Here is a 15,552-nt window from a genome sequence, read left to right on the forward strand (position 1 = left end):
CCCTGCCCTGACTGCCCTGACAAGTAGGAGATCTTGGGAATTCTGACCTGCGTACCCCCCCTCCCCCCATGGTGATCTCTAGGCGATAAGTACACTTTAATTGGAAAACCCCTTTAAGAAACTCAGTTTATCCCTAAAGGAGTCCCAAGAGTATGACATGGAATCTTCCTTTTAGACAGCTGTACATCACACTTTTGCAAGGAAGTTTCTCAGGAATAGCCACCAGCATTATCTGGAATATTCCTCTGCTCTGACAGCTGCCAGAAATATGGGAAATCTCTGCCAAGTCGGAACTCTACCTCAAGATCCGCACATACCTCAAGTACATGAGTTACATTACAGTTTAGTTTTAAAGGGAAATTAGCTGCAGTTTAGAAGAATGTAACCTGCTGTCACTTTGGCATAGAGCAGAAGACACTGAAGAAGAAGGAAGTTTTCTTACCACTGTTTTCCTAAATTCCTGCATTTTATTAATATTTTTTGTTCGGGGCAGAGCCACAGCCCCCAGTGCACCCACCCCTCTTCATGAACATTCATCCGGTGCTCTGCAGAGATGAGCGGCAGAAGTGACATGGCAGAGAGCCTTATTGATCTCTGATCGGATCTTCGCAAACAGTAAAATGTCTGGATGAACTCTTGAGACATTCTTGCTGGCAATCCAGATGGACCGAATGTAGGATATCACCCACCAGTAGAGATGAGCGAACCTCGAGCATGCTCGAGTCGATCTGAACCCGAACTTTCGGCATTTGATTAGCGGTGGCTGCTGAACTTGGAAAAAGCCCTAAGGCTATGTGGAAAACATGGATATAGTCATTGGCTGTATCCATGTTTTCCAGACAACCTTAGAGCTTTATCCAAGTTCAGCAGCCCCAGCTAATCAAATACCGAACGTTCGGGTTCGGATCGACTCGAACCCGAACCCGGTTTGCTCATCTCTACCCACCAGCAATCACATTTTCTCTGACCACTTGAAGACAGTCAGGTGCACACACAGCTGTTCTATTGCACCTCCAAAATGGCTCCTGTTGTTAGGGTCACTTTTGTCATGTAAAAAACAAACAAACTAATTTACTGATTAATAAATGATGTTTTGGGAAACTAAAACATTGATGTATGGGGTTAATGAAAACCTGACAATCTTAGTAAATGAGGCCCAACGTCTTTTAATACTACACTATACATCATAAGAAAATGTGATGTCCCGGATATAATCATCTATGGCGAGAGAAGGAAGGGTCATACAACTTTTTGACATCTAGGGCAAATCTATGCTTCTCTGATCAATTAACAGTAAATGGGTTGTCTGGTACCACAGGTGCATTGGGTCAGGCTTGCATAAAAACTAATAAAAAAAAGTTGCACTCACCTGCCCTGATTCCTATCTTAGGGTGGGTTCACACTCCGGAATTCTCGCGGATAAACTCTTCGGAATTCTGTCGGCTGTCCGCGTGCCTTTCCGCCGGCTCCATAGACACCATTCTATGGGCCGGCGTATTCCGCTATCTGCCGAAAGAAGTGACATGTCCACGAGAATTCCGTAGTATGAACCCACCCATAAACAGGAGGCACTGCTCGGTGGGGACTGGGCACTATCAAGACGGATGTGGCCAAGGATTGGGGCAAGTTTTTTATACCACTTAAAATTTTTATGCCATCCTTCACTCATGCACAAATAGCATGTTGAACTGGACAACTCCTTTGGTTTTGGTTTCACCCTGTTATTACATTTTCCCTCTGTCTTAGCTGTTCCTTAGGGTAATCAGGGCCGCTTCTGCCATGAGGTGGAATGAGGTTTGTGATATTGCAGTTTAGTTCCATTGAAGTGACTATAGCTGAGCTGTAATACCACACACCGCCTGAGGACAGATGTGGCACTGGTTTGGGAAGAAAAATATCAATATTTTTTAAATCCTGGATAACCCCTTCAAAGTTGACCCTCGAGATTGTGTGCTGGTGTAATACAAATTATTGATTATAAATCTATAATAAATGTATTTTTATATAGGTCATGCATACATAGGTCCCTCTGTCACGTATGGGAAGCTTGTCCTAGAAACATTCCCTGTTTATATTGCAATGTGTTAGGTTTAAAGACATGATAATAAAAACTTACAAAAATACTCTCTTTTACTGAATAAAAACCTTTCACGACAAAAGTTTGATATTTGCAGCTGTGAATATTCCAAACAGTTAACTGCACTTAGTATAGCGTCATCCAAGTGTCCCTGGCCCCCCTGAAGTGTAAAGGGTTTATCTGGGAACTGTTGCCCCCGAATTGAGTCTATAAAAGGATTTGCTGGAGGGAGATTCTCCCCCTCCTATTGAGTGACAAAACTCTTCCCCTTTCTCGCATCCTTTAGGTATCCAGAGAATGTGTTCAGACCCCCAAACCCAGCAGTTCAGTCAGACCTTCCCCTAATATGGAGTTGGGAAGATCAGAGTCTGGAGGGGGGAGAAGGTGGGCAGATACTCCCCCACATTACATGCAGAACTACGACAGGACTTTTATCTCCCCATCCTTCTTCTCTCTCAGTCAGTACTTTGCATCTTGGAGGCAGACACCATCATCCTGTAGCAACCTGTGAGTTTGGGGAGGGATGGGATGGTGACTTGGGATGGGGGTTTAGTATTCTTATAATATGTTTTATTAGATGCATCTTGTATACAATGATATATGTGTGCAGGTTATAGGGATAAGAGCACAGAGATTATACCTTACATGTACAATGATGTATAGGTAGACCCCATAGGATTTTCTGCTATTCCAGTGAAATGTTATCCAGCTCCTTCAGGAGTCTATACCGCTAAGTGATGGATGGAATGGATGTGCCTGGCACTGGCCGCTATCATGCTATTCTAAATAAGGGAAGAAATGAGGCTGGAATGTTTTCTTGTGTTGACGTTCTCAGAGGATTTTTTTGCAGAAACTTGCCAGATCTGTTTCACGTTCCCTCTTTTATAGATTGAGACCAATATAAACACAGGGAACGGCAACACGTAGGCCAATAACACGCATGCATTAGGAAATGGCTTGGGGTTATCCAGTCGACCAAATTGGAATAGACGTGAGACTGTAGAAATATTTTGCTACTGTCACTGTAAGAAAACTATCCTGTAGTGTTTTGTAAAGAGCCCCTATACCTGTATATATTATTATGGGTGCCAATCCTTTGGTTAGCTGGTTGGTAAATATACACTATGGAGGAGATTTATCCAGCTGGTGCAAATTAGAATTGTCTTAGTCGCCCCTAGCAACCAATCAGATTCCACTTTTAATTCCTCACAGACTCTTTGAAAAGTGAGAGGTGGAATCTGATTGGTTGCTAGGGGCAACTGAGCCAGTTTCACTTTACACCATGTTTGATAAATCTCCCTGTTAGGTTATATTCCCATGTATTGTGGATTTTATGCCGTGTTCACCTATACTAGAAGAGTGATTCAATATGAATTGATTCACAGTGTAAAATTCATAGTAGTGTTATGTTACAACAGTAAGATATACCCTAAAAATTGGTAAGGGGTCCCATCACTAAGGGGGTGTCCTTCCCGAATTATCCTAGCCTTTTGGAAAGTTGTGCATTTTCAGATCAGGAAAACTGGGTGAAAAAAAACTATTTTTTCTTCTAGAATACGATTGTAATACTATGTTGCTCATTACTGTGATATACTCATTGCATAGCAATGTGTTGGTTTTGCATGAGTTTCCTTATACTTTTCTTGTTACTTGAAATCCAGGTCCCAGCAGCCATGGCCAATAAAGGACCAGCCTATGGTATGAGCCGTGATGTCCAGTCACGCATAGAGAAGAAGTATGATGAAGAGCTGGAGCCACGCCTGATCCAGTGGATAAAGATGCAGTGTGGATCTGAAGTGGGATCCCCAGATGAGCCAGGAAGATATGGATTCCAGCAATGGTTAAAGAATGGACTGGTGAGGAGTGACAGACCATAATGTGTTATGTGTGGTCCTTAAACCTTTATCACATACAGAGGTTAAAGGGGTATTCCACTCAAACATAACTTTTCAATTGCTGCTGCCCATGGTGAGACTCACAATACATTATATACTTATTATCTATTCAGTCTCCTTTCCCCAGTTCTGATTCTACTGCTTTCTGCTAAAGACATAGAAAAATCTGTGTCCGAGCTGTTCTCTCCTCCCTCCCCCCTGCCTTCTGAGACAGCTCAGGGAAACAAGCCCCTGACCTGTTGTATATGCAACTTTGTAGCAACTTTGTAATGCTGGGATCTGAGGTCTGAGGTCAAGTTGCTGATAGACTTGCTGTGATTAACCCTCCTGGCATTATGAAGTTGCTACAAAGATGCAGATACAGCCGACCAGGGACTTGTTTACATGAGCCACATGGAAAGGGAGTGGGGAACTGGGGGAGGGAGACTGAATAGATAATAACAAGTATGCAATGAATTGTTAGTCTCACCATAGGCAGCAACATATGAACAGTTATGTTTCCGCAGAATACTTCCTTAAGGGGGTTATCCAGAAAAATATGTCTGCTTTCAGAAGCTGTGTCACCCCTGTCTTCAGTTTGGGAGTGGTATTGCAGCATAGTTCTATTAAAATAAATGGAGCTGAGCTGTAGTAGCACACACAGCCTGAAGACAGGGTGGTGCTGTTTTTGAAGATAAGATTAACCCTTTAATAGAAAGTTGAAAAACATTTCTTACCAAATATAAATGAACGATCATTACAGCAATGTGTTATAGCTGCTGAGAAAACAATGCTACTGATATCAGACGCCTGGTGGGTCTGTACTGGTTGTTGTTCTTGAAAGCAATACTATAGGAAAAGGCTAATGGTAGATCAATCTCTTCCTTGCTTTGTTTTTCAGGGCTGACATGTCATGACTAGAGATGGGCTCAAGTTGCACTCATCACTAGTCATGACGCAATTGTCATATTGGCACATATGACTATCCAAGTATTGCCAACATGGCAGACTGAGTTTTCCATGAATATTAGCGTCTGGCCATCCTCCATCATAAAAAGTGTTGGCCGAAAATTGTCTGAATCCAGATCGGGTCTTCTGAGTTTTCAGTGTTTGGTCAGCTTCAGTAGTGTTCACTGATAGATACGGGAGCCATATGCATGACATTAGGACGGTGAGCTGCATAAGAAGTAGTCAGTAGATTGTATTGTCTTATTGAAGCTGCTCTCTAGCTGCTCTAAGCTAGAGGAAGTGGCAATAGACAGTGATGTAAAAAGAGTCATATAAGCCCCAGAACAAACTCTGGATTGGAGCCCACTCCGTTAATCATAACCCAAAATACTAGTTTTTCCCTGCAGTCATACTATATTAGTTTACTAATATACTATATTACTATATTAATTTACTTCCAGGTGTCCATAGCAGTGTATCCAGCTGGTTCAGGCTGCCACCTTAGACCCCGACAATGGCTTTGATTTGTAATAACAAATTACTGACTTTACTGACATTTACTATGAGACATTTTTCAGGCTTTTCTGATACACCCCCAAAAAGGGGTGTGGTCTTAGGAATGTTTTTTATTTTTTTGCAGATATTAATAGTACAAGCAATTTTATAAAACTCTACAATAGGTTTTATTAGGCAAAAAGCCTCTTTCTTTACTAAAAAAAAAAAAAAAAGCTTTTTTCCAGCCTCCCCCATCACTTCTTGTCTACTCATTATCAGGCAAGGCTGTATTTTATCAGGCATTACAGAGAAGCAAAGTGAAGGCAGGTTTGCTAAGTCCCATTATAACCTATGGCAGGGGGAGGGGCTGAGGGGGGTCAGTGAGCAGTGAGAGCAGAGAAGCAAACTGTACAGTTTGCAGACTGGGCACCTAAGATGGGAATGGATTCAGAGGTTAGAAGAGTGCTTATCTGGGATCTTCGTGAGAGAAGACTCCAGGATGTTGTTTTGTACAGCCCTGTTTTTCTCCTCTCTGTGCTCCCTCATCCCCTTGATCCCTCCCCTCTCCATAGAGCATAATGGACACAGAAATTCTGCTTCTTCTGAAGTGAGGGGGAGGGGGGGGAAGGTAGAAAAACATCTTTTTGGGTACAGAAGGAAACTCTTCTGCTTAATAAAAACCCATTACAGAGTTTCTTAAAAATTGTATGTACTGTTACTGTACAGTTACACTTTAAGATGTGACACTGGGCACCCAAAATGTGAGAAACCAACTCCATAATGATACTACTAAGTATATGTCACAGATGAAAACACATAAGTAAATTATCCTAAACTCTGGGAATATTTAAAAACTGGAGCAGATACCCATCGGAAGCAAATAAGCCTGTGAGAAAAATCCCAGTCGCATTGTGCTGCCATGGGCAACTGTGCCAACTTCTTGTTGAATTATTTTTGATAAATCTCCAATTGATTTCCATTGAGTTTTCATCGTCTGAGTTTCTCGCTATTATTCTATTTATTGTCCTTAGATCCTTTCCAAACTGATTAACAGCCTATACCCCAGAGGATCCCAGCCTGTGAAGATCCCCGATCCCCCTCCCAGCATGGTCTTCAAGCAGATGGAGCAGGTGGCACAGTTTCTGAAAGCAGCTGAAGAATATGGAGTGGTGAAAACAGATGTCTTCCAGACTGTAGACCTGTACGAAGGTAAAGGCTTCTCAGAGGTCATATGATGTGTATGGAGATACTTCTATGTGGGAGGCTCCAGAATCCATGTGCGGCATAGATAGATGGCTTTCAGATTGTATATGGCTTCTGGTTATGGCTTCTAGGACTAGTGCTGATCACCTCTGCAGATTGGTTACTGATCCTGGAATAATGGCATGTTATAGATTGGACTCAGACTGGCCCACAGGAGAATAGATGGATCCCCAGTGGACCCTCAATATTGCAATAGATACATTTATGCATTTCGCTACAATTTGCACAAAATTTTTGCAAAAACATGTCAGTTTCCTGCAAATTATGTAACATATGGCGGATTGTAACTTTAGGGTGGCCCTAGGTACTCAGTCCAATACAGTTATAGGTTTTGTCCCCACACAGTATTTTTGCTCAGTATTTTGTCAAAATGCTGTTGAAATTTTAATGGCAAATAACGGCCATTGTTTTAAAATAATGGCAATCATTTGCCATTAAATGGCGGCCATCCACTCAGTTTCAACAACGTGTGAACATAGCCTTTCTGTTTTTCCAATCCACTTCTGGTTTTGGTTGCAAGATGCAGAGAAAAAAAAGACTGTGTGGAAACATAGCCTTAGGCTATGTTCACACAACGTATATTTTCTTAAAAGTACGTCCGTTTTTGCCGATTGCAACAACGGCTGTGCCTATTACGAAAATATACGTTACTTTGACTTCTATGGAATCCCGGACGGAGCGTATACACATAGTATACGCTCCGGCCTGGATCCCTAGCGGCGCCGTAGAAAACGGACATGTCTGTTTTCAGTGGCCATTATTCAGAGAATAACAGCCGCAGAAAAACCTGTCAGTGCACACTATGGAGCGGTGACTTCTGATGTGGGTGCAGACAGATGCGCACACATCAGAACTCTGCGGCGCTAGAGATCATCAATGCATCAATGCAACGCTGCCGTTCCATGCACACACCGCACCAACTACAGCCGTGCAAATGAATGACCATGTCAATTAATAATTATTAGAGATGAGCGAACCGGGTTCGGGTTCGAGTCCATATGAACCTGAACGTTCGGTATTTGATTAGCTGGGGCTGCTAGACTTGGATAAGGCTCTAAGGTTGTCTGGAAAACATGGATACAGCCAATGACTATATCCATGTTTTCCACATAGCCTTAGGGCTTTACCCAAGTCCAGCAGCCACCGCTAATCAAATGCCGAAAGTTCGGGTTCGGATGGACTCGAGCATGCTCAAGGTTTGCTCATCTCTAATAATTATTAATCTTCCATGCACACATGAATGCAATCTGTTTATCTGTGGTATGTATGGAAATCAATGCTTAATGGATTTCCATACACACCTTGAATGGTCCGTATAGAAAAAAATGTTCTTGCGGTTATCAGAGCTTTGACGGCCACAGGAACATGCATACACCTGCCAGTATTTGGCATAAGTATAACAACGGCCATGAATGGTGTGGTTCTGGCACTACAAAAGTGGTTAAAAATTCAAAATCTTTATCATATCATCATTATCATCTATTAAAATCGCTAGTACAATCCGTGTTGTCTAACAAGATCACACGTTTCGCGCATGCGCAAAACGCACTGATCTTGTTAGACAACACGGATTGTACTACCAATATTGATAGAATGATTTAATAAAGATTTAGAATTTTTAACCACTTTTGGAGTGCCGGAACCTCACCATTCATTGCCTTTTATGAGAATCAGCGGTTGGCAACCACAGGACCCCTTCCGAATGAACTGTGACTCCAAAAAATCCAGCAGAGGTGAGCTGACTCCTACTTAATATTTTTTTTTTATAAAAACGGCCGTTGTTATTCTGTGTGTGAACATGGCCTTATAATGTCCTTTAAACAGATGCTTCCATCTCCACTTTGAAGCTCTTTCAGTGTTATGGTCTCTGGTGAATTGCTGGTTTGTGCCTGTGAGTTTTGGTGGGCGCCTTCTCTTGTCAGGGTTGTAATTGGGCCATTTTTTTTTTTTTTTTTTTTTTGGAGGGGGGGGGGGGAGATTAATGGTGCTCTGTGAGGGGTTCACAGTTTGGAATTTTTTTTTTACAACCCAACCTTTATCTATACCTCTTCACAACTTTGTCTCTTCACTGTTTGGTCTTTGTGTATTTTGCTAATACTACAGTCTCCGGGCAAACTCAGGACACTTGTATTTTACTCACATCTGGTTTGAGTAGCCACACACAGATTAGCTCCACTGTATTGGATTAAAAGGGTACTCGAGAGACTACGCGCCTTACTGCTGCTAGTCAAGGGTAAGTATGTACATAACAAAATACAGACTTTTTTTTAAAGCAATAAAATACTTTATTAAAGCAATGTTTTAAAAATACATTTCTAGTCTCCAGAGTAATTCTAACCTGAATTTGAAGCATACAAAACTTCTAATCTGTGGCGGCCTAAGATTTTCTTTCCAAATCCATATAAGATCTGTTGTGTGAACATGCCTTTAGCTTGTTATAAGAGTCATGGATTCTGTGAATACTAAATCTTGGTATAGGTATTATAACAGATGCATGGTATTTATGACCAGGAGGGACCATCTTTGGTAAAGTTTCCCATCTTGCACTCATATATTTCAGGTTGAGCTACAGCTATGTGGTTTGTTTGAAAAGGAGATGTAATTTATTTGCTATTCCTCTTGGATCCCTTGCACAGACTATCAGGCTGACGCCCAGCATCATCATCTAGTATTACAATCTATGGCACTGACCCATTTAAAGTGGATTTGGAGCCAAACACTTGTGAGGGACAATTCTGAAGCGAAAGCCGCTCCTGCATGGTCCCCCAGAAAACCATGAGATCAGCTGCACCCTCATATATTGTACAGATCTATAACACGGTGCTCATAGTTTGCTATACGCTGCTACTGGTCATCTATTCACTTCATCAGTTATTTAGTTATTAGTGTAAGGCTCATTCACAATACCCCAATTCACAGTCCAAGAGGTTCAGAATGTTCGCCCACATAGTTAAGACTTTGACTTGAACATGAGGGTCAATGGGTGACATAAGTACGTCACTCAGATTTAACTGACAGATTTTTGAAGCCAAAGCCAAGAATAGACTATGAAAACCGGTCATAAAGGAAAGACTGAGATTTCTCCTCTTTTCAAATCTATTCCTGGCTTTGGCTTCAAAAATCTGCCAAATGAATTTCTGTGGTAAATGCATCATTTGAGTCTTCAAACAGGGGTATACATAGTGTATAGAGAAAATGTGAAACTGGACAGTCCGTGTTCAGCTACTTGTAACAGCCAGGTCAGTGGTGGTAGTGGGGGGCAACCACTGGGGTCCAGGTATGAAACAGTAGAGGCTCCACAATCCTAGACCACCAAGGATATTAACCACTTTAGTAATCTATATCACTAGATGAACTGGCATTAAGCCCTTATCTGCCCAAAACCACCAGGGATTTGGACACTAATCCTAACACTAACTGGATGATTAAGACTGGCATTAACCCTTTCTGTGCCCTGGACTGCCACGGATATTGACATTAACCCTTTCTGTGTCCTGGACCACTACAAATTACATTAACCCCTGTTCTGCCTCTTGACCACCAGGGTTGCAGAAATTTTCCCCTTCACTGCTAAGGCCTCCAGGGGTGATGTTATTAATTTCCTTACTGCCTTAGACCACCTGTGATGCAAATATTAACCCTTTCTATGCCCTAGACCATCAGACATCCTGCCAGTAACCCTTTCTCTACTAAAGACACTTACAGATATTAATGCCTTCACTGCTCTAGATCACTAGAGCTGCAGTCATAACAAAAAATATATACACACATCATTAAAGCATGCTTCTAGCCTCTACTGCGGTTTAAACTTTGACCCTCGGACTCCTTGGGTAGTCGTCGATTTGTGCCCCTGTACTTATTTACCTCTATTGTGACCATAACTTGCACTGAGATTTGCACAAGCTACTTATAGGACTGCTCAGTAGCTTTAAGCGGACTTGCTGAACTATTCGGGTTAGGCAATTTTCTCCAAACGCAAACGCTTTGCATCTGACTCCCGGAGGCTAGAGGTTGGATGTCGCTATAAGTACTGGAAAACCTGGATACAACCTATGGCTATATCCATGTTTTCCTGGAAGCTCTAAGGCAGCATCCAACTTTTCCAGGAGTCAAATGCCGAGCGTTCAAGTGACTCTGTACCCAAAATCTGACCCCCCCCCAAACCACTTGTACCTTCGGATAGCTGCTTTTAATCCAAGATCTGTCCTGGGTCCGTTCAGCAGGGGATGCAGTTATTGTCCTAAAAACAACTTTTAATCCTGAAGAGCTGTGTCTAACGGCCGGGGCTTACATTTGTATATGCATTAGGCTGGCACCACCTCTCTGTCCTTCCTCCCCATTATTAGGAATGATCCAAGAACATTTACTGCTGTTTGAGCTTTGCACAGGTGTATTAACGATCCAGCCCATGTGCCGGGCTGCCACAGGTGGGGAATAGGAAGCAATCTGCCTGGAGTATTCCTAATGAGGAGGAGGGTGGGGAGGAAGGGACAGAGAGGGTGTGCCAGTCTAATGCATATACAAATGTAAGCCCCGGCCGTTTGACACAGCGCTGAAAGATTAAAAGTAGTTTTTATGACAATAACTGCATCCCCTGCTGAACGGACCGCGGGACAGATCTTGGATTAAAAGCAGCTATCTGAAGGTACAAGTGGTTTGGGGGGGTCAGATTGTGGGCACAGAGTCGCTTTCAGGTTTGGAGTTGTACCTACTTAGCATACAGCACTCAAACTTTAACTTAACTTAACATAACTTCTTGTTAACATAGATAAATCAGTGAGAAGATTGAAAAACGTTGTAGCGTTTATTGCTCCATAGTGTTACCTGTGCGCCAGTTTTCTAGCCTCCATCCTGATGACAGTTTCATTGTAACCCTCATCGTTCACACCTCATCTCCCGCTTTACAGGAAAAGATCTGGCTGCTGTTCAGAGGACAATAGTAGCTCTTGGGAGTATCGCAGTTACAAAAAATGACGGCCAATATCAAGGAGATCCATCCTGGTTCATGAAGTAAGTGGCAGAACTGTACATTATACCCACAACACATTGCTATTTCACAATATCACCTATACAGTAACAGTATCAATGCCATGTTACCATACTGACCCTTTCCCATCTATTTACCCAGGAAAGCCCAAGAGCACAAGCGAGACTTCTCCGAGGACAAACTAAAACAAGGAAAGAATGTGATTGGTTTGCAGATGGGCAGCAACCAGGGGGCCTCCCAGGCTGGCATGACAGGGTACGGCCGCCCAAGACAGATTATGAGTTAAATTCAAGTCAGGAAGGGTTAACCTCTTCACTCCTGGAAGAGTCCTCGAGTAATAATCAGCAGTGTAAGGGTATCACAAAACACTTTTTTAAGCTCTTTTGGATGTAATGCTAAGTTACAGCCTATTCAATTACAATATATGGAGGGGAAAAAAAACAATAACTTTCAATTCCAAGTAGTCATCTCTTATCTAATGATGTCACAGACACATGTAACTGTATGGTATTACTGAAAACAGGGCGCACCTATAAATTATATAAGGTTAGTAGTGTCTGACGGGCTCTGTGAACACTAACCCCCACAATGGGCTGAATTTACACATATCCAGCATTAGATAGAAGCCTCAATTGTAAAGACATGATGTCAGTAGCATAGTACAAATAGACACCTTCAGCTCCCCCTTACTTGCACCCATAGATATAGTTTAGATGCATCAAAAATCTCAGTTTTTGTTGCCTACAGCCTTTGAAGTTGGCCTCCTGAAACCTATTTTTTTTTGCAAGTTCTACATCCTCCATTCAGTTCTTCATTCTACATCGTATTCTACCTTCTGACTCATGGCACCAGACTTACCACCACTATACAGCAGTCAAGAGGTTAATCTGCACAAGTCTTAACAAGGAAACTTTCAATCAGATAAAATCAGTGTTTATTAAAATGATTTTTTTAACTTTTATTTTTGATCAAAATAAAATTGTTTATCTCATTAAACTTTGTTTTAATTTCTAGATGAAAATTATAAAAACAAAAAGGTAAAATGTCAATGAGACTGAGGGGAGCTGTGTGACACTAGGCCAGGGCCAGCCTTTTATGTGCAGTTATCGCTCTTGGAAGAAAGTACATGTTCTTCTTGTGAAGATGTAGCTGGTGTAGGGGAGGATTACACATAATGCTTCCTGGGTATAAAACATAAAAATTAGTTCTCATATTGCCCCGTGTACCACGTGCCGGTCTCCTGGTTCACACAGGTCCCTATGCTAACTCCACACTGTGTCGGTCAGCGACTGCCAACCCCGCAAGGCGTGCACGTGCAGGGAAAGGCCCTGCAACCCCAATGTCACAGGACCAAACACAAAATGCCCCTCCAAAACCCAGCCAGCACCACCGACGGAGAAGACTGCCCCCAACCACCACAAGTATGAATATGGTATTGCACTCACCACTTTTTTTTGGGGGGGGGAGGGGGGGGGGGGGGCACTTTGGGTTTGGTCCTATGACATTGGGGTTGCAGGGCCATTCCATGGTCTCCCTTCCCTGCATGTGCACGCTTTGTGGGGTTGGCGGTCGCTGACCGACACAGTGTGGAGTTAGCGTGGGGACCCGTGTGAACCAGGAGACCGGCACGTGGTACACGGGGCAATATGGTTTGATCAAATTATATACCAACATCCTGGCATTGGTTTTTAAAAATAGCCTGGCAGCATTGAAATCCCTGCTCATCAGGGCTTAGGAGGCAAGTGATCAGTCAATGGCCCACCCACTTGACCCCTAAACTGAGAATGAGCATAAATTTCAATCAATAGGTTGCAAAGCTATACATCAATATGCTGCCGGCAGATCAGGCTCCCTCTACATTAATAAGACAGTAAACCATGTAAAATCTTTTTATTGCCCTTAAAATAAAAATATCCAGCAAAACATTCATTTTGATCCAAACACCCACAATGCCCTCATAAAAATAACAAACAATAAATTAAATCATAAAAGAGAAGGTTATGTTTCATGGTTCCTCTATAGTATGTAAACCTTTCGCCACACCAACATTATATTTATATCTCGGACTCTTACTATGTAGTGTAATCCTGCTTTAGCGGACAGTGACCATCTTCTAAGACAATGACTAGCGACTTGCAGTTAGCACTGAAACAAAATAAAACCTCCAAGTATAATGCCATGGCGGCTGTATTCGGGTCCAGTGGCAGTGGATTGGAAACTTTACATTAAAGCGCTAATGTAAACAATCTCCATGTAAGTTCTTTGGATCCTTACAGCATTACAGGTCACTTAGAACAGGACACACAGCTCTATCATCTGGGATGATCCGGACAAACATTTTTGTTGTTTGGCTGTGAACCCCAGTAATGAGGGACGTGTATACTGGGCAGGTATTTCTTCTATTCAATCTTTAAATGAATGCTGCAGAAGAGCAGGCCAGTGGTGTTAGAAACTAGAGATGATCAAACATCGGGAAATCTTCAATCAAACTCGAACCTTCCGCATTTGATTCCCGCTGCCTTCCCGTTCCGTAGGGAAGGAGGAGACAGCCCGGGTACAGAGTACCTAGGTAATAGGCTGCATCCCTGTTTTCAGGCCTGTTTTCGGGCAGTCTCCACCTTTCCCATGAAACGGGAAGGCATCGGGAATCAAATGTGGAAGGTTTGAGCTCGATCGAACCAAAGATTTCCCGATGTTCGATCATCTCCATTAGAAACTACCTTTGTACTCATTAAGATATCTGTTTAGTTACATTTGTATGGGAGCATAATGACTGGTTGGTTAAAGTTTAGTTTGGAGTCAAGTATCATTCCAGCAACACAGACCACCACAAAGTATAAACTTATGATAGACATCACACAGATTCTAGGACTGATAACTGGCATTGCTAGAATCAAAAAATATTTGCATTTGTGGTATCCTTTACATTGGATCTTTCTTTAGAACCCTGCGTTTCTGCTGTTCCTCTGTTATTCTTGTATAAATTGACAATTGGGTGTTACCACTTCCTCCTCTTAATTTGGTGTCCCTACACACTCAGCATTGACTGGACAGTGCCTAACTGTGTAGAGATATAGTAACATCCAGTAGGCAATTTATACATATATTTCTGGGAGGAGTAACAGCTAAGATCCTGAGGAAACCTGTCATTACTTTCATGCTGCCTTAACATGCATAAACGTAATCTCTGGTGGTTTCTGTCTGTCCCGCTGGCATTGATTGGTAAATGTCTGCCTACACCAAGTGAGATCTATGAAATAAAGCTGGAGGGGGAGGGGGGGGGAGGAAGCTACCGGGGACCACCCTGATGTCTCATGGTGCAGGCAGAATGAAAGGTTCCCTTTACATGAACATTAAATGTGGTTCAGTACCTTTATGGTGTCCACTGTGTTGCTCTTTGATACAAATCTGAAGCTAAACCTAAAATGTCACTTGTGTGGAGTCACAAAACCACAATCTGCATTTTCCTTTGGCATAATGGACAGCAAAAAAGTTGAAGAGCAAAAAGAACATTAATAGCCAAAGCAATCTGTCAAGTTAAAGATTCCTTTCTGAGCGGAGATATCCTTGCCTGGGTCTTAGTAGTAATAAAGTGATGAGCATCAGTATCAATCAGTAGCTTCTCTTCCACAAAGCAGCAGCTTTAGAGGCAACTTTGGTTAAGAATTAAGTGATATTTGGAAGAAATGCTATGAATAGGATAATTTACTTAAGTACCTAAGAGTCCCATACAAAATTCATTACATATTAAAAAGGTTCCCATATAAAATGTGTTTTTCTTTAGCTTTAGTGTTCTTTTAAACTGCTTGAAAATGATGATCACCCGTATTAACATAAAATAAAATAAAAAATTAAAGTCATACCTGTTATGAACTGTTCCAGCACCTATTAAACATTTATGGCATATC

At 42.1% G+C, this 15,552-nt stretch overlaps 1 protein-coding gene across 1 annotated transcript; it reads left to right on the plus strand.

The window, feature by feature from the left end:
- The first annotated feature begins 2,478 nt into the window (after window positions 1-2,478).
- On the plus strand, window positions 2,479-12,640 carry TAGLN (transgelin). Its single transcript, XM_069947441.1, has 5 exons — window positions 2,479-2,584; window positions 3,739-3,933; window positions 6,426-6,603; window positions 11,565-11,667; window positions 11,786-12,640. Exons 2-5 carry the CDS (start codon window positions 3,751-3,753, stop codon window positions 11,928-11,930), a joined length of 609 nt encoding a protein of 202 aa, XP_069803542.1. The 5' UTR covers window positions 2,479-2,584; window positions 3,739-3,750; the 3' UTR covers window positions 11,931-12,640.
- Window positions 12,641-15,552: the final 2,912 nt, after the last annotated feature.

The sequence above is a fragment of the Dendropsophus ebraccatus genome, chromosome 12, assembly GCF_027789765.1.
Source record: "Dendropsophus ebraccatus isolate aDenEbr1 chromosome 12, aDenEbr1.pat, whole genome shotgun sequence".
NCBI lineage: Eukaryota > Metazoa > Chordata > Amphibia > Anura > Hylidae > Dendropsophus > Dendropsophus ebraccatus.